The sequence below is a fragment of the Myxocyprinus asiaticus genome, chromosome 48, assembly GCF_019703515.2.
Source record: "Myxocyprinus asiaticus isolate MX2 ecotype Aquarium Trade chromosome 48, UBuf_Myxa_2, whole genome shotgun sequence".
Classification (NCBI taxonomy): Eukaryota; Metazoa; Chordata; class Actinopteri; order Cypriniformes; family Catostomidae; genus Myxocyprinus; species Myxocyprinus asiaticus.
This window is the reverse complement of record NC_059391.1, coordinates 10172357-10196354: the sequence shown is the minus strand read 5'-3', so window position 1 is coordinate 10196354 and position 23998 is coordinate 10172357. Positions and strand designations below refer to the sequence as shown.

General features: G+C 39.4%; 1 protein-coding gene across 6 annotated transcripts in view; it reads right to left on the bottom strand.

Moving 5' to 3' along the window:
* Positions 1-23998, bottom strand: part of LOC127437407 (S phase cyclin A-associated protein in the endoplasmic reticulum-like) — a 183750-nt gene that overhangs the window by 109484 nt on the left and 50268 nt on the right. For 4 of the 6 annotated variants that reach the window (XM_051692273.1, XM_051692277.1, XM_051692274.1 and 1 more), the window contains 9 exons: positions 22538-22665; positions 20722-20963; positions 15607-15933; positions 10355-10522; positions 9808-9874; positions 5862-5979; positions 5339-5450; positions 2308-2448; positions 1698-1853 (listed from right to left, as the gene is read on the bottom strand). In XM_051692273.1, coding sequence (XP_051548233.1) covers positions 1698-1853; positions 2308-2448; positions 5339-5450; positions 5862-5979; positions 9808-9874; positions 10355-10522; positions 15607-15933; positions 20722-20963; positions 22538-22665 — 1459 coding nt within the window. The remainder of the gene's footprint in view (positions 1-1697; positions 1854-2307; positions 2449-5338; positions 5451-5861; positions 5980-9807; positions 9875-10354; positions 10523-15606; positions 15934-20721; positions 20964-22537; positions 22666-23998) is intronic. The other 2 variants (XM_051692275.1, XM_051692276.1) reach the window with 1 other exon arrangement.

Below are 23998 nucleotides of genomic sequence, written 5' to 3'. Positions count from 1 at the left end.
TTATTTATTTATTTACTTATGCTATAAATTATTATTTTTTTCACATTAATCTACACTCTATAACCCATAAAGACAAAGCAAAAACCAGATTTGATAACTTAGCAAATTTATAAAAAAATAAAAAAATAAATAAAAACTGAAATATTATTGCCATAAGTATTCAGACTCTTTGCTATGACGCTTGAAATTTAACTGGATCATCTTTGAGAAGTTTCTACACTTTTCGATTGGAAAAACCCACACCTGTCTATATAAGGTCTCAGCTGAAAATGCATATTAGAGCAAAAACCAAGCCATGAGGTCAAAGGAACCATCTGCAGAGCTCAGAGACAGGACTGTGTTGAGGCACAGATCTGGGGAAGACTACAAATAAAATTTGGCTGCATTGAAGGTTCCCAAGACCACAGTGGCCTCCATAATTCTTAAATGGAAGATGTTTGGAACCACCAGGACTCTTCCTAGAGCTGGCTGCCCTGAGCAATCGGGGGAGAAGGGCCTTGGTAAGAGAGGTGACCAAGAACCCAATGGTCACTCTGGTTGAGCTCCAGAGATCATCTGTGGAGATAGGAGAACCTTGCAGAAGGACAACCATTACTGCAACACTCCACCGATCTGGGCTTTATGGCAGAGTGGCCAGACGGAAGCCTCTCCTTTGTGCAAGACACATGAAAGTCCGCTTGGAATTTGCAAAAAAACATCTAAAGGACTCTTAGACTGTGAGAAACAAGATTCTCTGGTCTGATGAAACGAAGACTGAACTGTTTGGCCTCAATTCCAAATGTCATGTCTGGAGGAAACCAGGCACCGCTCATCACCTGCGCAATACCATCCCAACAGTGAAGCATGGTGGTATTAGCATCATGATGTGGGGGTGTTTTTCAGCAGCAGGGACTGGGGGACTGGTCAGGGTTGAAGGAAAGCTGAACGCAGCAAAATACAGAGATATCCTTAATGAAAATCTGGTCCAGAGCGCTCAGGACCTCAGACTGGGCCAAAGGTTCACCTCCAACAGGACAATGACCCTAAGCACACAGCCAAGACAATGCAAGAGTGGCTTAGGGACAACTCTGTGAATGTCCTTGAGTGGTCCAGCCAGAGCGCGGACTTGAACCCAATCTAACATCTCTGGAGAGACCTGAAAATGGCTGTCCACCAATGGTCCCCATCCAACCTGACAGAGTTGAGAGGATTTGCAGAGAAGAATGGCAGAAATTCCACAAATCCAGGTGTGCAAAGCTTGTCACATCATATACAAAAAGACTTGAGGCTGTAATTGCTGTCAAAGGTGCTTCAAATAAGTACTGCGTTATGGGTCTGAATACTTATGTCAAAGAGATATTTCAGTTATTTCTTTTTAATACATTTGCAAAGTTATCAAAAATCTTGTTTTTGCTTTGTCATTATGGGGTATGGAGTGTAGATTGATGTGGGGAATAAATTATTTAAAGCATTGTAGCATGAGGCTGCATAACAAAAATGAAATGAACATAACAAAATGTGAAAAAAATGAAGGGGTCTGAATACTTTATGAATGCACTGTATGTGGAACGCTATGTTTACTGTACAGTGTTGATTGTGTGGCTGCTAATGCACCCCAATTTTCACAGGATCAATAAAGTCTGTCTGTCTATATACATTATAATAGTATAACACTTTCAAAATGATGAAGAGCAGTAAACAAAAAATGAGATCTGTACCTGAACGGCTTCATCCCTGGCTTGTTTTTCCTCCTGCCTCCGCTGGCGTTCCTCCTGTAGTTCGTTAAGACGTTGTTCATATTCATTCAATTTAGACAGTACGTCATGTCTCTTATTTTGGGCTTCCAGAGTGTTGATGAAAGCGATCTCATTCACCTACACAAATCACCAACATAAACACAAAAAACAACATAAGAACTGAGCTTAACAAATATAAGATGATTTGTCCAAGATTTTACACTGTCCACAAACTCAGCTCAACAATGATTACATCTGAGAGTGACTAATGACTTTAATTTTGGTCTGTTCATTACACAAAGTTATTGTATGGCTTTAGAAGACATGGAATACAGTGTTAAGTCACATTGGCTGCTTTTACTGTGGCTTAATTTTTTTGTTTTTTGAGTTTGATAGCACAGAGTCCCTATTAACTTTCATTATATAATAAAAAGCCATGTGAAGACTGATTTGTTTTTTCCTTTTGTGTTCCAAGGAAGAAAGTCATACAGGTTTGGAGCGACATGAGAGCGAGTAAATAACATTCGGTTTCAATTTTGGGTGAACTATTCATTTAATTAACAGTTTTAGCATTTGATTCTAAATCCCCAACCTTTGCCTCTTCTTCCTGAGCTTTCTTCACGATAGCCTGCAGCTGAAGCTCTCGCTTGAATTCTGCGTGAAGCAGCTTCTCCTCCATCATCCTCCTCCTCTGATCCAACAGCTCCTCTTTCCATTTCTTCACCTCCTTCTCCTGAGAAAGAAAGAGAACCCAAAGTCCTTTTAAGACAAGTCAATTCACTCAGAGGTCATTTTGGTAACACCCTTGGGCAACTATCTTTTTTTTTTTTACATATAATAGTCAATAGGCAGCTGAATGCATCTAAATGGAGGAAAACCAAAATCTCCAAAACAAGATCAAATTTAAAGGCGCTGTAAGCGATTTCAGCGTTCTGCAGCTTTCATGTGACTGAGCCGTTGAATTAGCCATACCCCCAAATTCCAAAACCTCCAAATATAATTTTGAGGCCAAAACAGAGCAAAAGAGCAGCATTGTTTGTTCCTATGGCTGTCAAATTCAACAGTGGCACAATAGCTCTCTCAACTGACAAACATTATGAATCATAGCCTCAATGATCCGCTTCAAATACAACACTATGAGAACGAGCAAAATGACTGACAGGTGAAAATGTCTGCAGTTCACAGACACATTTTTGTTTGCTGTTTACAAAGTCTACAGCTGTCACAGAGACCGGTGTGATAGCTCAGGACACTTATTTCATGAATATCTTTAAGGGAGTTTTTTTTTTTGCAAACTTTACGATGGGGGGAAAAAAAATGCTTGCAGCACCTTTAATTAAAGTAGTAGTTCACTCAAATTATAATTCTCTCATTTACTCAACCTAGATTTAGACACAGATTAAACCACATGAGTTATGGATTACCTTTAATGCTGCTTTTGTCATTTGTGAAGCTTGGAAGTTGACTTGCATTGTATTTTATATATTCATCTCATATCTCCATCAAAATATCTTTATTTGTGATTGCCAGAAGAAAGAAAGTCATATGACTTTGAGACAGCATAAAGGTGAGTAAATGATGAGAAAATTATAATTTTGGGGTGAACTATTCCTTTAACATATTTCAAATCAGCATTAAAATCTGCCAAAGGACTCAAATTTTAAATGTATCGCGCAATTGGCTCTTTTTTCTGATTAACAATTTTTTTTATTGATTTCACATAAATTAACATAGAAAAACAAAAAATGTATATACACAGAATCAACATTAACCCCCGCTATTACCCTTCCCCCTCCCAATCCCCAACAACATCCCAGTGGTCGTAAATGATACAGACACACACACACAAATATATATATATTAATAATAATAATCACACATCAATAAATGACATACAGTACTGTGCAAAAGTCACATAAGATGTTTCACAAAAGCATTTGTCTTTAGATGGTTATTTATATCTTCAACTTTAGTGTGTCAATAGGAAATATAAATTTTTACATTACTTTTGCAAATAGAAAAGATTAGAACAGAAGAACACGGAGCCCTGCAACAGATGTCATGGCCCCCACAGAGCCCCCCACTGAATATTGAGTCAGTCTGAGATTACAAGAAGAGACAGAAGCAATTGAGACTAAACAGATAGAAGAACTGTGGCAAATTCTCCAAGAAGCTTGGAACATCCTATCTGCCAACAACCAAGAAAAACTGTGTCCAGGTGTACCTAGGAGAATTGGTGCTGTTTTGAAGGCAAATGTGGTCACACCAAATATTGATTTAGCTTTTATGTTTACTGGACTTTGTATGACGTTAATTGATAAATAAAAACTATTTATGGCATTATTTTTGAAGACATCCTCACAATGCAACATTTTTCCCAAGTGCCTAAAACTTTTGCACAGTACTGTACCAAGTACCATTGGCCCTTAGCAATCATGGCTTCCTAATAATCCCCATCCATTAATTGGCTCCATCACTCCACTCTCTCCTCTCCACCAATAGCTGGTGTGTGGTGAGCGTACTGGCGCACTCATCATCCAGGTGGATGCTGCACACTGGTGGTGGTTGCAGAGAGTCCCCTGTTCACTGTGTAAAGCGCTTTGAGTGTAGTATCAGAAAAGCGCTATATAAATGTGATGTTCATTCATTCATTCAGTACCGCATACCTGCCCCATTTCTCCACGAACAAGCTATACTACCCCATTCTTCTAAATGACCCCTCGTCAAAGGCCGCCACCCTTCCCATCTCCGAGCACCACTCCTGAAAAGAGGGTGCTCCAGCCAACCTCCAGCCCCTTAAAATGATCTGCCTAGCGATCATGACACTCGTTAAGACCCAACTCTTTATGTATCTATTTTCAATATCGATGACCACCCCATCACCCAAAATACAGAGTCTGGGGCAAAATGATACCCGAGTGCCCAATACGTCGCACACCAAACTCTGAACCCTCAACCAAAACTCCTGGATCTCAACACACCCCCAAAAGACATGGGTTATGTCTCCATCCTCCGATTGGCATCAGCAGCAGGTGGGTGATTGTATAGACCAAGTCTATACAATCTAGAGGGGGTCCTATAGAACCAATGTAAAATCTTGAATTGCATAAGGCGCACCCTTGCGTCTCTAGATGCAGACTTGGCAATTGGCTCTTTCAAATAAAAGGTGACACTTCCATTCAAACAGTCATGTTGTGGTTATGATTTCTCCCATTCTTTTTTTCTACAAGTGTTCCGTTGTTTCTCTGGAGATCAAATCCCGACAAAACCTTTTACGAGACTGTCAAACTTGTCAGAGGTGTGAATAACACATGTAATTCTACCACTTCAAGTATGGATATATAAATACACAAAATTGTCTTAAATCTCACTCATCTAACAAGAATAGAGCCAAAGAAAAACAAACACATTCTGCGGGGTCACCAGCATCAGATTTAAGTGTCTCGCCATGAGTGCATCACCCTGAACAGATAAAATGACTGTTAAGTGATATTTTCATCATCTGTGCGGAGAGAATTTCCCCCCGTGGCTGAAACAGGCTAGGACTGACTAAATGAGCTGCGTCTACAGGTGTTAAGGAATTGATAATAATAATAAAAAATAAATAAAAAAAAAAAACATACTCTTTCCATAAGTTTCTGTAATTTGTGCGTCTTCTCCTCCCTCAGTTTGTCTCGAAGCTGCTGTGCTTTGAGTTGCTTCTCTTCATGTTTTTTCTTCGACTCCGCAATGGTTCTGACAACAACAACAAACAACGGAAAATGATTTGAGGTGCTTTTCAACAGAATAACTTTTCAAAACCAACATTTTAGTAAGCAAGCATTTTCATTAGCTTGGAAGCCGCATTATGAATTTGTATGAAGTGCAACACTGCAGTATTTATTTTCATTTATTTGGCATTTTAAAGGTGATGTATTTTTTTTTATGTAAAAGTACTTTGTGGGACCATCTACTAATACTCTGTTTGTACGACCAATGAAAGAAGGGGTCCATGTGTTTTAAACTTGAAAACATTCAGTAATCTGTGTGATGCCACAGAAACACTATTGCTTTATTCATCTTTCTTAGAAAATTAGATGCCACCATCTAGCACAGAAAGTTCAGTAACCCTGTTCTGTAACAAATATAACTGTATTTTGTGGTTACCGTTTGCGTGAAGGAGAGGAGAGTTTCTCGTGCATGTGGATGCCATGGCCAGGTGGGCGGGCTGGCTCCTCCTCAACCATGTCACCCCAGGACGTGCTCTGACGCCAGGGCTCCCGAGCTGTTAGAACAGAGAGCGATGTAAAATTATTTTTTAATGAAAAATAATAAAAAAGTAGTGGTAGACTGATACAGTATATAATATGATATTTGGCACTTTAAAATAATCATCAGCAACAACAAACCTAGATCACTCTTATTATCAATAAAGCTGTCTACACAAGGGTATGGTGATTGTATGCAAACTATGTTAGTGTGACAAAAAAATAAAAACACAAGCCAAGCATAGTGCTTCCATTGTGGAAAGAGCCTTGACTAACTTTTCTTAATACTAAAAAGTAACAAGTACAGCTGATATTTTAGGAGTAATGCAATGATGATAACCATGCTCACTTGGCCAATTAACAGGGGTCTGAACTTTGTTAGGTAATTATTATGTAAAATAAATGTCCATTTCAGCAACTAAGCATTTTGTTTGCCATCATTAAATTATATATGGATGACACTCCAATTTCAGGCAATTTTATGTTCCATGAAATTGCCTGAAATTGAATGGGGTTAATTAAACTGTTCATTTTTATTAAAACATATACATATATATATATATATATATATATATATATATATATATACACACACACACACACACACACACACACACACACACACACACACATATACATATATACACACACACACACACAAACACACACACACACACACACAGTTGAAGTCAGACGTTTACATTCACCTTAGCCAAATACATTTAAACTCAGTTTTTCACAATTCCTGACATTTAATCGTAGAAAACATTCCCTATCTTAGGTCAGTTATGATCACTACTTTATTTTAAGAATGTGAAATGTCAGAATAATAGTAGAGAGAATGATTTATTTCAGCTTTTATTATTTTCATCACATTCCCAGTGGGTCAGAAGTTTACATACACTTTGTTAGTATTTGGTAGCATTGCCTTTAAATTATTGAACTTTGGTCAAATGTTTTGGGTAGACTTCCACAAGCTTCTCACAATAAGTTGCTGGAATTTTGGCCCATTCCTCCAGACAGAACTGGTGTAACTGTGTCAGGTTTGTAGGCCTCCTTGCTCGCACACAGTTTTTCAATTCTGCCCACACATTTTCTATCGGATTGAGGTCAGGGCTTTGTGATGGCCACTCCAGTACCTTGACTTTGTTGTCCTTAAGCCACTTTACTACAAATTTGGTGGTATGCTTGGGGTCATTGTCCATTTGGAAGACCCAATTTCGACTGAGCGTTAACTTCCTGGCTGATGTCCTGAGATGTTGCTTCAATATATCCACATAAATTTCCTTCCTCATGATGCCATCTATTTTTTGAAGTGCGCCAGTCCCTCCTGCAGCAAAGCACCCCCACAACATGATGCTGCCACCCCCATGCTTCATGGTTGGGTTGGTGTTCTTCGGCTTGCAAGCCTCACCATTTTTCCTCCAAACATAATGGTCATTATAGCCAAACAGTTCAATTTTTGTTTCATCAGATCTGAGGACATTTCTCCAAAAAGTAAGATCTTTGTCCCCATGTGCACTTGCAAACTGTAATTTAGCTTTTTTATGGTGGTTTTGGAGCTGTGGCTTCTTCCTTGCTGAGCAGCCTTTCAGGTTATGTTGATATAGGACTCGTTTTACTGTGGATATAGATACTTGTCTACCCGTTTCCTCCAGCATCTTCACAAGGTCCTTTGCTGTTGTTCTGGGATTGATTTGCACTTTTCGCACCAAACTACGTTCATCTCTAGGAGACAGAATGCATCTCCATCCTGAGTGGTATGATGGCTGCGTGGTCCCATGGTGTTTATACTTTGCATACTATTGTTTGTACAGATGAACGTGGTACCTTCAAGAGTTTGGAAATTGCTCCCAAGGATGAGGTCTTGGCTGATTTCTTTTGATTTCCCTATGATGTCAAGCAAAGAGGCACTGAGTTTGAAGGAAGGCCTTAAAATACATCCATAGGTACACCTCCAATTCAGTACACCTCCTATCAGAAGCTAATTGGCTAATTGTCTAAAGTTTTGACCTAATTTTATGGCATTTTCTAAGCTGCTTAAAAGGCACAGTTATCTTAGTATATGTAAACTTCTGACCCACTGGAATTGTGATATAATCAATTAAAAGTGAAACAATCTGTCTGTAAACAATCACTGGAAAAATTACTTGTGACATGAACAAAGTAGATATCCTAAATGACTTGCTAAAACTATAGTTTGCTAATATGAAATCTGTGGATAAAAATTAGTTTTAATGACTTCAACCTAAATGTATGTAAACCAGGGATGCACCGATACCACTTTTTCTCTTCTGATCCGATTCCGATATCGGAAATCTCAGTATCGGCAGATACCAGTGATGTTTTTTTGCAGAATAAGTTTAGAATATCTTTACATTATTGTGTGGAACTAATTGGGTGTGCTCTATAATATGTAAAGAAACACAAACCTCAAACTACACATTATTTCAATATAAATGTATAGCTTATTAAGAAAAACTTTATTGTTAACTAGTATTAACAATAGTTCCAGTATAAGTCATCAGTAGAAAAGAAGCAATTTTTTTTTTTTTTTTTTTTTTGCAGAAATCTTTCAACTTGTATCTGGACTTTAAAGGATTCAGATCTCCATTTTGTTCAATTTAGTTCTAAGATATCTGCTCACTTTTCATTCACACAGTTATTTTTTGGAATCCATTCAACTTAAATATTATTATAATTTGTAAACAAATGATAATAATAATAATAATATATTATAATAGTAATATATAGTAATATACCTCAATCGTGCACCTTTAACTTTTAAACACTCATGCTTTTATTTTGACATTATGAACTCTCCAGGAAGTCCTGTATGTGTCTGTTTGTAGGCAAGTTCACAGTACTTTAATTTGCTTCTTATTCAAATAAGTAAATTGGTAAAAAAGCACCTCCAGTGCCGTTCTAAATGCATATTATAAGTGAACCGATCTATTGAGCATCTACATCTGAGATGTTCGTAAGTAGCGCTCAAATATTGCGCACCGCGTGAAGGCTAAAAATAGGCGCGCATGTCAACAGAGCAGCGCCATTCACTGACGCGCTGGAGCTGTGCGTGCATTTTAGATATCTACTTATAAAACACAGCCTTTTGTGATTCACAGAGCTATTGCACGTCTTCAAGTGGCTTTGAATAAAATGCATGAGTCATATGAACTACTTCAATTGTGTTTTAATGGTTCTTTTATGTAATTTTTTTAGCTTGACAGTAACGAACATGACTAACACACATTATCGGATTGGGATCGGACTCGTCGGACCGATACTCGATCCGTTTAAAAATGTCAGTATCGGAGCCGATACCGATCCAGGTATCGGATCGGTGCATCCCTAATGTAAACTTCTGACTTCAACTGCATAAATATATATATATATATATATATATATATACACACACACACACACACACACATACATACATACATACATACATACACACACACACCTTTTTGTTATTATAAGGTAACATTAAAAACTCAATCTTTAAACCAGGGTTATATCATTTATTTTTGGTACTTTCCCAATGCCTTTTATGTATAGATTTGACTTTTTTTTGCCCTTGTACCAGACCCAGACTTTCAATATTAAACTATGAAAATCCATTATAAAATTGCAATTAACTACAAAAAAATCATTAGATTAATCGCGATTAAAAAAAAATGATAAAAAGATTTATACAGCACTAGTGTATAAATCTCCTGTGATGCATGTACATAAAAGTAAAGTCCACAGTGCTAAACATGCCAAAAGTTGAAGAAACACCCATATACACCGTTAACTTGTAGACATACAGAGAACCACGCACATGCTAATGGCATCATTACCGTCATAATCAGCCAGCATCTCGCTCCAGTCTAAATTCAGGCCACAACTTCCACTCCCAATACTCGCCTTGAGGAGATGAAGGTAGCAAAATAACAAATGGCATTAAATACAAAAACCCTTGTATTTTCAGTGTAAAACAGCAGTAATTTCAGACTAATTTCAAGTAGGTCATCTGCAACAACTGATTTAATCTTTTCTCTAAAAAACAACCCTTCTGGAAAAAAAACAGCCTAAGGTGGTCAGCCCGGCCAAGCTGGTATGGCTGGTCTACTTTAGATGGTTTTAGAAGGTTTCTGGGCCAACCAGCTAAATGAGAAAAACACCAGCTAGGCCGGATCTGTAAGACCAGTCTAAAAAAGCTTGGCCAGGCTTGGAGGCCAGCTAGACCAGTTGAAGACTAATTTGGTCAGGCTGGCAGACCCACAAGACCAGCCTAAACCAGTTAATACCAGCAAACCATCTTTGGTTTAAGGTGGGTTTTTTTTTTTTTTTTTTTTTTTTTCACAGAGAAGCATAGTCATGGAAATTACTGGAATGTTTACGTACAGAAAAGTCGCTCTCGTTGTCCGTTTCCAGTTCGTTGTTCTCCGCCTGGATCTCTCGCGTCAGCTGTTCCTCCTCTGCGATAGCACTTGCGATTGCCTCTTCGTTAGCTTTTTCCAGGCGATCAGCCAGCTCTTCCTTCTTAGCCAAAACCTCAGCCATGGACTGGGGCTGACAAGAGGCACAAAACACTCACACTAAGCCACCACACCAAACTGAGCTGTCAATTGCATGTCGCATGGCGCTACAACAGTCAGCCACAACAGGCCTTTGAGTACATGCTGGGCAGCATAGCAAGAACAACTTCAATTAAGACATAGTGCAATCAATTCAATACTACATCTGGAATTAGGCTAGACTGCAAAAACTTTGCAAAATGCAAAAAAATGCTATAAGAAACAGTTAGAAAATGAAATAAAAACACAGGCACACGCCATAAACACAATCAATCACAAAAACCACGCATGGGAAGCATACTGAAATCATGCAGCACACAACCACAGTAAGGACGAGGGGTTGGGGAGATGGAATTCTTATTTGGCAATATATGACATAGATACAAATACGATCCCATATCCCTTTACCACCAAAATGCTGGTGCATGTGCCAGAGTGAGTTCTCGGCAAACTTCTCTCAGAACCGGCCCATGTTTCCACTGACTTGAGAGCCGAACGTGACATAACTGACTATGTTAATACAAAACCTTCCCACAAACAAACATAGCATGTTGCAGTCCTTGCTCATTCTTACACCTATTTTTGTGAACTTATTTTTGACATCCAAAGTAATTTAATTCAATGTTTTTAAGCCATCATAAGATTTTTGGTAATTATCAGAAATTATTAAAATATATATTGAATAAAAATCATAGCAATAAATTCAGACATGGCTTTTGTAAAAAATATTTTGTAAATACAATTTTATTTCAGACAGATGGGAATAATAAAGTTGCAGTAGTAGTTTTCCAAAAAAACAAAAACAAGAGGCGGTCACACTACACTTCGCGCTTCATTAACTCACATTCAAACACATCCGAATGCGGGAAACCGGAAACGCAAGCTCATGCGAAGAAATTTCTAATGGCGCTGCATACCAAAGTTCAAGCTTCTAGTGAAATTGAAGAAATAAGTGTGATGTCATTTCGAAGTAAATCTAGCCACAAAGAAGGTGTTTGAATTTGCTGTAGTGGTTCGAAATGCTGTGGTGGTTCATCAATGGATGTGACCCAATGCTCCACCTACTTTGATGGCAACATCTTTTTCTGGTTTATTTCTTCACTCAGTTGAGAGCCGTCATCATGAACACACTGGAGTGTAGAATTGCAGAGATGGTGCAAACTTAACTACATCGTCCACTACTATGACGTACGTTTGCGTAGAGACATTTTCCAAGACCATATCTTGCTATCTTTTTAAAATTAAGTCGACAAAAGTCTTTAAAAAACAATAACAGATGGTACCCAGTGCATATTATGGCCACACATAGTGTGTTAACATTAGTGCCATGAATGCACAAAGTAAACATGAACAATTACACATTATCTACTGCATATTACATAAAACATTACGAGTGGTTAAAACAGCTTCTTTTACTGATCTCATGTCCACAGAATGAGGCATGTAGCCATTGATAACCAATTTTAATGTCACATTGGCTAATGTTTTACATATAGTCTGTTGACAGGACAGCGTGCGTGTCATATTTAAATGTTCCTCTAAACGCCGGCCCAAGCAGGCTATACCGTTGCTCAGCTGTTCCAACTTTCTAGCTCTGAACAAAGAACGAAGAAGAACTCTGCAGTGAGTGTATCAGAGCCTTAAGGATCCAATGTGGAGCCATTTTTTCAGGCGCAGGACCACCATTTCATGTGTGAAAATGCACGGAAGGGTTCCTGATTGCACAGTGGCTCTGGTACAGTAGTGGTGGAAAAGGGGTCTTAGCTGTCTTAGAACTTTAAACTCAAGATATTCTGGAGAAAAATTACCTGTAAGCAAAGGGGTTGATTCTGATTTTAAGGCAGTAACAAAAGAGGGGCTTGTTGAGAGTTGCATTTTTGCTTCTAGTACATTCCTTCCACGGGTGCACCTGCGAGTCTTCATGACTCATGATGACTGGTAAATTGCCAAAATATTATTGAAAAAGTATCCTACCAACTGCCATCAGAGGTCACAGCACTTGACCCCTCGTTTCTAGAACTTGACGAGTGAACACTATGCCAAATGCCAATTTCGAGATGATCGTGTGAGAAGACGACAGGAACTGCGCTGAGGTCAGCATCAGACATCGTACTAATGAGTACAATTTCTTTCAACGCAACGCCTGTTGGTCTTATGTCTTGAGCCTAAACAGAGCAGGGCTTATCGGACCCACCCAAAGAGGTAGTGTCTGGACTTCCAAAGCAATGAGTCCGGGTTCCGACAAGGCAAGCTCAGATTGTGCTTCTGTCTGGGCATTTATACCTCATCCACCTCCATTGTTTCAGACTGGGTGTTGTACAGAGGCCAAGACCTGTTGAGTAATGAACGCTGGTAGCTCACAGAGAGTGGTGTGGGTCTAGCTTTAATTAACCCCTCTGAGGTTTCTCTAAGAGATTGTGAGAGACTGGAGACAAATGGAAAGCCAAAACAGGAGTCGCCATCTCACTTCTACAGCCATCACATGTTAAGAAAACATGGATTCATTTGTCCTTCATCTGTGGTCAAGTGAGCTGACCCAATTAATTCTGAGTAGACTTGAAGTTCACGCATAACATAAATACATACTCTTTTTCAAAATGCATGTTCATGCTCTGTTGGACAGAGATTTGATTATTGTTTTACAGTTCTGATCTGGAATTTCTGACACTCCTTCTCTACCGACAGTGCCAGTGCTGGCGCCCAAGTGAGGTACAAGAGTTGAAAAAGGTGGGGCTGGGCTGGAATGTCATTGACAGAGGGCCAGGATAATGTCTATAGTATAACTAGATTGCTCCTATTCTAAATCAACAACCTGGACACTCCCCATGCAGCAAAGCGCAACACACATCTGATTAACGGTCGTCCCGTTTCCATTTTTGTTGCCCTTGAAAGTTATTCCGACTTAATTTCCCCACCCACCTGTATTAAAATAACTTTAATGATTAATTTGACTACTATGAACTTTATTTGTTACATATTTAAAAGGGCTGTCAATTTAAGACGTTTATTTAATGCAAATAATGATATGAAAAATAATGCATAAAAACAATTATGCAGTTAATCGTGCTCCCCTGACCATAAGGAAAATCTGGAATTTCCTAACATCGGAGCAATCCACTCGTTTCCAACTATCGGAGCAACTGAAGCTTGAAGAACAACCTTGACATTTTTGGGGACAGCAGTTAGCAGAGGCAGCACAAAATGAGTGAATGGAGCCTCATAAGACGCATTCTTCTGTTAAAAGACAGCTGGACAGAGCACAACTTTAATGCAGGGGTCTCAATGCGTTTTTCTAAAAGTTTTGAGCTACTTTTAACTTGTCACAACATCCTAAAAAAAACAGCTTTTATGTAACAAGCTAAAAATCTGTGAGATGCGATGCAACCACAGCGAGACGCTTCAAAAGCATTCGTCTGACGCATACAGTATGCACAAAGACTGACACTTAAAAACAGCGCAGGCAGAACAAGTCCTGTGAGAACAGCCCTTAAGTCTACCCCAAACTGATTGCCGATAAGCTTGTCTTCTTTAATACAGACTGATTTCTAAAGCCACTTTTTGTATTGTTTGTAATGCTATATTCACCTGCCACAATGATGTAATGTATTTAAATGATCTGAATTAATATCTTTATCATTATTCAATTATTATATATCTTTCTCACCAAATACTGATATTTGGCATGTCATGTCAATCCCTCAGCCCATCAGGGAGGCATGAGGGATGATGCAGTTCAGGTTGTCCTACAATCTTGTCTGCTGGAAGCTGTTGCCAGAAGCTCTGACAGGGAGAGGGATGTCCATTCCTTGATTGTCAAACCAAGATTTTCTTTGTCGTCCACGCTTTCGCCTACCCTCCACTGTTCCTTGGAGGATTGTCTTTGAATGGCTGTTGTGGCAGGTGGCATGCCCAAACCAGGCCAGCTTAAGTCTTTTCACAGTTGCCATAAGCGGTTCCTGAGGGCCGACGAGGGTCGAGATCGGCATAATATGTAATTAATATGATTATACATTTTAATTGATAGACAGCCCTAAAAATGTAAATAACTTCTGACCATTACAGCAATGCTTGTGATGGAATGGAGACACTGAATTAAATTACTTTGGATGATAAAAATATATTCTGAAAACTATAAGTAAGACTCCTAAACAAAGACTCAATGCATTATGTTTGTTTGTGGGCAGGTTATGTAGTATCATAGTCAGTTGCATCATCATTTAGCTCTCAAGTCAGTGGAAACTTGGTTCAGAAAGAGGCCATCATAGACTCCCGGGCAATGCACCAGCTACGGCACAGCATCATTTTAGTGCAGTAAGGGTAGTAGAATTGTTTAACTGTAGGAAGGAACTGGAAAAGGTCTGGGAGGTCAAGGCTCAAATGGAGGTCAAGGTCAATGAGACCCCAAAGGGTCAAAACCAGTTAATTCGTCTCATTTGTGCAGCAGGCACTTGATAAGCATAAAATAAAATTCAGAACAACTGCTGAACCTCTCAAAGCTGTCTGTAAACAATTGCCCTGCTGGTTTTCCAAAAGACTTGCAGCAAGCAATATGTATTTTATAGTTTTTAATTTTTTATTTCCATTTTATTTTTAATAATAAAATTTGGTCCTTACAAAAGAGTAGTTTTTGCTAGTTTTCACTCTCTGAATGTTTTTTCCCCCAGTGTTTTCTAGTATCAACTTTTTAGGCTGTCTGGTGTTATCGCTGTCTAGTGGCATTAATATGTTTAAAGAAGGCGGGTACTAAAGTTTTACTTTTTTATTTTTTATTTATTAAGAATCTAAAACCAAATTTGTGGTCATTTTTTACACTTTTATAATTTATGTTTAGTTTAAGTTTAGTTTAAGTTTTTCCAATTATGTTTATTTTTACTTAAAAATTATTTTATTAAGATTTCATTTTAGGTGTCGTTAACAATAACACTGGCAAGCACGCACATATACACATCCTGGTTGCTAAGAGAGAGAGAGAGAGAGAGGAGGGAGGTGGGGGGGTAACTCTGCCTCGCCTGAAGGTTTTTGGGGTTGACTTTGTTTAGGCGGGAGTCCTGACCCTGGCCTGTGTCTTTCAGCACTCACAGTGGAAAGTTCTGTGGGGTCCAGCAAGCTCTCCAGTTTCACCAATGCCAGGGGAACGTGGACCAATGCAGTTGCTTCTGCCGACGGTGGCGCGACCTGCCATGCCGACCCCTCAGTGCCCTGCTCCCCTTCGGTCTGCCCAGGGTCTGGTTCCTCTGGATGGGAAAGGGTTGGAGGAGGCGGCCCTGGATCAGAAGCTACAACCGGGCTCTGGGCCTTGGAAGGTGGAGAGGGTGGGGGTGGCGTGGGGTCGGACATGGGTGGTGGCACATCCTCAGAGGGGGAGCTGTTGTTCTGCCCTGGCTCTTCAACAGTTTCTGTTGGGGGCTGCGCAATATACACACACAAATGCATACAAACATAAACACAAACATGCATGTCACAACACTCCTTGCCATATCTGCAAGACAGACCATTGACTGATATGAGAACAGCAATAAAACAAAAACACACATACAACAACTAAAGAATTATAACATGCCAAATAATTACACAATATCAAGCTTTTTAAAACAAACATGTACATACCAACTGTACAATCACATGCACGCAAACAAGTCAAAATTACACTCAAAATTAATGCAACAATATGCTCTGCTCCAATACCTAAAGCCCGCTATACACTGTAGGATGTTTACAGTCCTTTAAGATTGTTGCTTGTCAGACTGTACACGCATTGAACGCATTGATATCACCATGGCACACTGTGCGACATTATGTCAGACTGTACAATACACATCATAGCCGACTGTGGTCCCAATCGTCCCGATCAGTGAACGTGACTCACGTTATGGGAGCGTTGTGGAACAGAAGCGAAACAGCGATATTTGCCTGCCCTGGAGTTCAGGACATCAGCATTTCCATTGCTCCAATACCACTCATCACGAGCATAAGCTAACATATAAAAATAAAGATGGATTTTGTCAAATAGGCCTATATTAAGACAGCCTGATCACAAATACAAACAAAATTACAGATGTTGAGAATGAGTGCGAGTACGGGAGGTTGCCTACTGCCTACCTACCACAAGCAAATATTCATTGTGGAAATAAAAAGACTTTTGGTCTGAAAAATGACAAACTTCTCCGTTCACATAGGGGAAAACAAAAAAGGTGGGTTATAGTATGTCTTTCTCCTCTTTAGATTAGTAGCCTAGGCCACGCAAAATGCCGAAAATTCATATAGGCTAATAATATATCGCGCTTGCAAATTCCCTATGGATAATGCACATACACGACATAGATTTCTATAATTGTATCCAATTGTATCTGCTGATTTGGATTAAAACGTCCCATAAATACTTTACCAATATACAGGTGCATCTCAATAAATTAGAATGTCGTGGAAAAGTTCATTTATTTCAGTAATTCAACTCAAATTGTGAAACTTGTGTATTAAATAAATTCAATGCACACAGACTGAAGTAGTTTAAGTCTTTGGTCCTTTTAATTGTGATGATTTTGGCTCACATTTAACAAAAACCCACCAATTCACTATCTCAAAAAATTAGAATACATCATAAGACCAATAAAAAAAAACATTTATAGTGAATTGTTGGCCTTCTGGAAATTATGTTCATTTACTGTATATGTACTCAATACTTGGTAGGGGCTCCTTTTGCTTTAATTACTGCCTCAATTCGGCGTGGCATGGAGGTGATCAGTTTGTGGCACTGCTGAGGTGGTATGGAAGCCCAAGTTTCTTTGACAGTGGCCTTCAGCTCATCTGCATTTTTTGGTCTCTTGTTTCTCATTTTCCTCTTGACAATACCCCATAGATTCTCTATGGGGTTCAGGTCTGGTGAGTTTGCTGGCCAGTCAAGCACACCAACACCATGGTCATTTAACCAACTTTTGGTGCTTTTGGCAGTGTGGGCAGGTGCCAAATCCTGCTGGAAAATGAAATCAGCATCTTTAAAAAGCTGGTCAGCAGAAGGAAGCATGAAGTGCTCCAAAATTTCTTGGTAAACGGGTACAGTGACTTTGGTTTTCAAAAAACACAATGGACCAACACCAGCAGATGACACTGCACCCCAAATCATCACAGACTGTGGAAACTTAACACTGGACTTCAAGCAACTTGGGCTATGAGCTTCTCCACCCTTCCTCCAGACTCTAGGACCTTGGTTTCCAAATGAAATACAAAACTTGCTCTCATCTGAAAAGAGGACTTTGGACCACTGGGCAACAGTCCAGTTCTTCTTCTCCTTAGCCCAGGTAAGACGCCAGGAGTGGCTTAACAAGAGGAATACGACAACTGTAGCCAAATTCCTTGACACGTCTTTGTGTGGTGGCTCTTGATGCCTTGACCCCAGCCTCAGTCCATTCCTTGTGAAGTTCACCCAAATTCTTGAATCGATTTTGCTTGACAATCCTCATAAGGCTGCGGTTCTCTCGGTTGGTTGTGCATCTTTTTCTTCCACACTTTTTCCTTCCACTCAACTTTCTGTTAACATGCTTGGATACAGCACTCTGTGAACAGCCAGCTTCTTTGGCAATGAATGTTTGTGGCTTACCCTCCTTGTGAAGGGTGTCAATGATTGTCTTCTGGACAACTGTCAGATCAGCAGTCTTCCTCATGATTGTGTAGCCTAGTGAACCAAACTGAGAGACCTTTTTGAAGGCTCAGGAAACCTTTGCAGGTGTTTTGAGTTGATTAGCTGATTGGCATGTCACCATATTCTAATTCTTTGAGATAGTGAATTGGTGGGTTTTTGTTAAATGTGAGCCAAAATCATCACAATTAAAAGAACCAAAGACTTAAACTACTTCAGTCTGTGTGCATTGAATTTATTTAATACACGAGTTTTATAATTTGAGTTGAATTACTGAAATAAATGAACTTTTCCACGACATTCTAATTTATTGAGATGCACCTGTAAATTGTTCAAACTTTTTTTTTATAAAATTGGAGTGATGTGAATCTTAACTAAAGAAGTTTACAGACGCTTAAAGTAAATGTATTAAAAGTAAAATAGTAATTAAAATAAAGTTTGGGGTGCGAGAGAGGAGCAGACTATCTCGTCCGATCTTCGTAATAGCAGTCACACCATTCAGCTGCAATGTTTTTTTTTTTTTTTTTTTTTTTTCCCACCCAGTTTGGATTGCCCAATTCCCAGTGCGCTTTTAAGTCCTCGTGGTCGTGTAGTGATTCGCCTCAATCCAGGTGGCGGAGGATGAATCCCAGTTGCCTCCGCGTCTGAGACCATCAACCCGCACGTCTTATCACATGGCTTTTTGAGAGCATTGCCACGGAGACATAGCGTGTGTGGAGGCTTCACGCCACCCACTGCGGCATCCACGCTCAACTCACCACGCGCCCCACCAAGAACAAACCACATTTATAGAGACCATGAGGAGGTTACCCCATGTGACTCTACCCTCCCTAGCAACCGGGCCAATTTGGTTGCTTAGGAGACCTGGCTGGAGTCACTCAGCACGCCCTGGGTTCGAACTAGCAAACTAGCGAACTCCAGGGGTGGTAGCCAGTGTCTTTTACCACTGAGCTACCCAGGCTCCCTTATACAGCTGCGATGTTACATTTCTGACACTGCCAGAAATTTGTCGGAGGCTAAAGATCATCGCAAAGGCTATTAATCGGCCGTTGGTGAACATGCCACACTGAACCGTTGTAAGATTGCTGATTTTGCCCTACGACGACAGAAATCCTTTAGGATTCCCGAATTTTGTCTCAGACAGCAGAATCATGGCCAAAATTGTACAGTGTGCACCGGGCTTAACTAAGCTGCCTATAGAGTCAACATTTTAAAGGTGCACTCAGTATTTTTTTTCCTATTAAAAAAGTTTCTCAAAGAAATGAATTGTAATTTTGAAACATATGTATAAAATCAGGACTGCTCACATGAGATGATGGCTAATCATGTCAGTTACCTAATAAAAGCTGTTTGTACATGGGGGAGTGGTGCCCTCATGGGGGCTGCCATTTTAGAATCACATGACTAGCTGAATACTACTCGCTTAATCTCAGTAGTAAATTAATCATGGATGATTATGAATAGTGAATTTCTACAATGGCATCTGTAACTGACAGCTATTGATTTTAAATGATGTTGTTGATTAATAACAGCTGCACTTCAATGAGCGAGCTCATTAACGTGTCGCAGGTGATTGAATCATAAGTGTCCCAATGTTCAGTGGATGAACACCCTTGCCAGTGCCCGAATTTGTGTTCACGATATACTGACTCAGGACAGGAGCTAGGGAGCTGATTGAGACACAAAGTTTATTTATCAAGTCAGTTCACTCTGTGGCCATCTTTCAAACGCTCCCAGGCAGCTACTTTATTTTTCTATGTAAACAAGCGGCATGCAATTACAGCTCCTATCTACTAGAATGGGGAAAGATCGAAATCTACAAGATTACGAACAAAGGACATATCAAATCAGCAGTAAAATCTGACATCACTGGTATCATAAATTGTGCTTCTTTACTTCAGATCACGTTTAAAAAAAAAAAAAAAAAAAAAAATCCGGGCTTGTATAGCTAATGTGCATGTGTGTTCTTGAGTTGATTGACAGGCGATGTCTGTATCTAAAAGGTGTTTGGCCCTTTCACCTGTAAGGCAGGACTACCTTTTCCACATCCGTTGACCGTTGGGCATTCCAATTTCTCCCATTCATTTTAATAGAAGTGGCCCGTCTCTGCTAAATAGTCTCTGATTGAAATCAATTACGAGTGGAGTTTTCAGTGCGTTTCGCAGTTGCTGCCCAAGTAGAGCATTCCAAATCAATTACTTATCAGTTTCCATTTAAGTGAGGATGCCACCTTAAAAGGCAGCTGCCTATGTAGGTAGAAGACGGTGAAACGGCTCACAAAGTTTTGAATCAGCTTGGCTTGAGCATCTTCTACAAACGCATTGTAGGACATCAATTCGTCCATATTTCACAAAAACTCATTAGTTCTCTCTATCAATCTTATTCACATGTACAAAATCGATGCCTGTACACTTGATACTGCCCTGTCTGGAAAGTGTATCCATGAACACAGTGACAAAACAAAACAGATTAAAAGATAAACCATTTTGATGTTATAGAGCCATCATATCACTGCCTGAACCATGAATAATTAATGAAGGGGGACTGGTTGACATCAGTACCTCGATGACGGAGGTCTTCTCCATCTCTTGGCTCTGCTCCTGGGGAATGAGTTGCTCTTGTTCCCTCATTTCCTGGGCTTTGTCCTGTGGTGAAGGCTGGAGCTGCTGGTTCTCCTTATCGCTGTCATCTTTGGGGCTTACATGGGCCAGGACAGGGCTTACCTTGGCCACCATGGCGATGGAACGGGGCCTCATGGAACGCCCACGTTGAACGGTCTCCCAGCCCTCTGCATCTTTCTTTGCTATGGATTGATGGACACACATAATACACATGTATTTAATGGGGGTCTATAAAGAAGTATATGATGTGTAATATACAGAAATGCAAGAGAATAGCTTATGTACCTAAATCAGTATTGTACTGATAATGTTGCTTCACTACAATGTGCAAGACTGTCCATATTAAAAAATATATGTTTTTCATGAGTAAAAGGTCTATTATTAATTTGGACAAAAAAAAAAAGTAACTTTCTTTTTTTAGATAATGAATCACTTTTACATAAAAATGTGTAAATCATGATATGTAAGAGATAATGTACAGTCAGCTGGTTGTTATCACAAAATAAACCCTAAAACGGTGATCAGGACCCTGAAGCAAAGCGGAGGGTCTTGTATCACCCTGAAGGAATTTATTTTGTGATCCCCTAAAATCCCTTCATTAATTATTGTAATTAATGAAGTCTGACTGCTAATTAAAAGACTACTTGCCAAATAAATGAGTACATGCACATGAAACTTTGATTTGAGTTTAAATTATTTTATTAGCTTAGGTAATTCTTGTACAGTGATCCAAGAATTACCTAAGATGGCTTAGCTACCTGGATGAGCTCTCTGATACATGGAGGTGCGGTTGTTACTCAGAAATACCAAAACGCTAGATGGCGCCACTGACAAATCAGAATTGAATATTCAAGAGAGCCGTGTAATAAATTTTGATATGGACCAAACATTGAGAAAATCATGATATACATTTTTACTTATGTTGCCCATCCCTACACGGTAGTGTCAAATATAGCAATAAGCCAAGAAAGGCCATACTTTATAGTGATTTTACCATGATGTACCACTGATAAACTGTATATTGGCAAAGCTGATTAATTTGAAGATTAATTGGCCAATATTTGAGATTATTACCATTGGTCGATATCCATACTGTTTAATAAAAGTGTTAGTATGCTCTTGTGTCATTTCCAAAATTTTAGGTAAATATTTTATACAATAAGTGTTTATTTAATTTCAGCAGTTTGTATACATATCACTTGCCATCATTAAATATTATTATGTACTGTACATCTCTACAATATATTGGCCATCAGTCACCCTTCTCACTAGATACTGGAATTTAGGCCAATGACATACCTATATCAGTGGCACTGCAATAAAGCACATATTGTTGACTTTCTATGATAAATTGCCTTTTCTTCTCTTATTTGTAAGTAATTTTGGATAAAAGCATCTGCTCAGTAAAATGTAAATGTATAACAGTCGACCACTAGTTGTTAGAACCCCTAAAAAAAAGGACACCAATATTTAATAAAATTACTACATTTAATATTATTAATTATTATTAATAATCATCACAATAAAAAGTTCCACCAAATGATATAGAATTAGCCGTAGAATTTGCTAAACCGTACACCATTTACTATTTCTAAGCAATGTAACAATTTTCATAAAAATTATTTTTGAATAAATTCAACTGATTACGTGTGCGTATATCGGGTATTTTACAATAGCTTCAACTGTGGTTCCAATCAGATTGCAGAGCTGAAACTTTCCATTTTTAAAAGATCAGTAACAGTTAACATCTGTTCACCTGGTTTTTCAGGAGGGATGTTACTGCTTTGGCTGGGCACTGGAAGAGAATGGGAGGACTTGACTCGGTCAGCCCAGCTGGGTCCAGTGTGGGAGAGTCGTGCTACAGCCAGAGTCGGAGGAGGACCCCTGCAGATCACATTAAAAATTATATTAGTTCTCCGTTCTATGGGCGCATTCACCAAACCACTGCCACGCTCTCTAGCAATGCCTCGCTGCACCATGCAGCCTCAAACATCGGGAGCTAAAATGAAACTGCTCCTCCATCAGACCGTGGGACTTTTGTCTTCATCAATCTCCATTTTCCACAGAGTCCAATTACAGTGCATACAGACATGGATGCCCGTGCTTCAGCAGTCTTCAACCACACTTACATATGCACCCAATAATCTCAGGCAAAGGCCTGGGAAGAACCTGGCAAAAATAGCATTAAACAAAACACTTAAGCTGTTGTGGAAGTTTCAGCTTATTTCTCATGAAATGGTAGGACAGAAAAAATAAATATATAATGTGGCTGGTGCTTATCAAAAGTGGGGAAGCACAAATTATTGTTTTTGGTATCTGCAATGTTATTCCCAAAGGCTGCTCAGAAACAGCTGTAAATCTCCAACACACTGTCTTGACAGGGCGCGATCATTGACACGTCAAAGCACCAAAGTTCTAAACCACTTATTTCTTTTGTTGGCAGGAGTAGCGCAAGCATGTGCAGTGCTTAATGAAATGGGACATTGGTTTACTGTAGTCAAAGCACTGCAACGGACGATTCCTGTGCAGACAACGTCACTGATAATAATGGGAAAGATATGGCTTTGACACGGCGTGACTCCCGCGTCCACTGTAGACAGGGTGTAAGCCACCAGCACACTGCGCTTGACAGCGGTGCTTTTACATTTCATGCGCTGTCAATCACATACATCAGTTTTAATTATTGGCCGTATATTGAACAGTCCTGCCATTTAAGGGTTCAACCAATCATCATATAGAGAAGACAGGCTTCCAGGCGGGATAAAATTACATTGATTAAAAGCCCAATTTCCAAAAGGCAATCAGATGCAGATCCGATGCAAATTGCACTCATGAAGTTCCATAGACTCCCAGAGAAGCACAGCATCCGGATGGGACCCAAAAGGATGCATTTTGAGCCTCTTGTCCAATCAACATCAATCTTTTGTGGCACTGATTTGAGTGGTACTGGTATCTGCCATAGACTCCCATTTAGCATGACTTCAGTGGAGCACTACACTGTGAAAAATGTTATTGCCTTTTATCCAGCTTATGGGGGTTTTTGAGTCACAGATATTATTAAATGAAATTACACAAAAACAAATGTTAGACCAACAAATTCCCAAAAAGAATTTGTCCCAACTAGCCTAACAGTTGTCTGAACTTCATATTCAACAATGTTGCTAAATTGTGAGTTCCCAGCACACATTGCAACAAACTAATTATGCGGTTAGTGTTA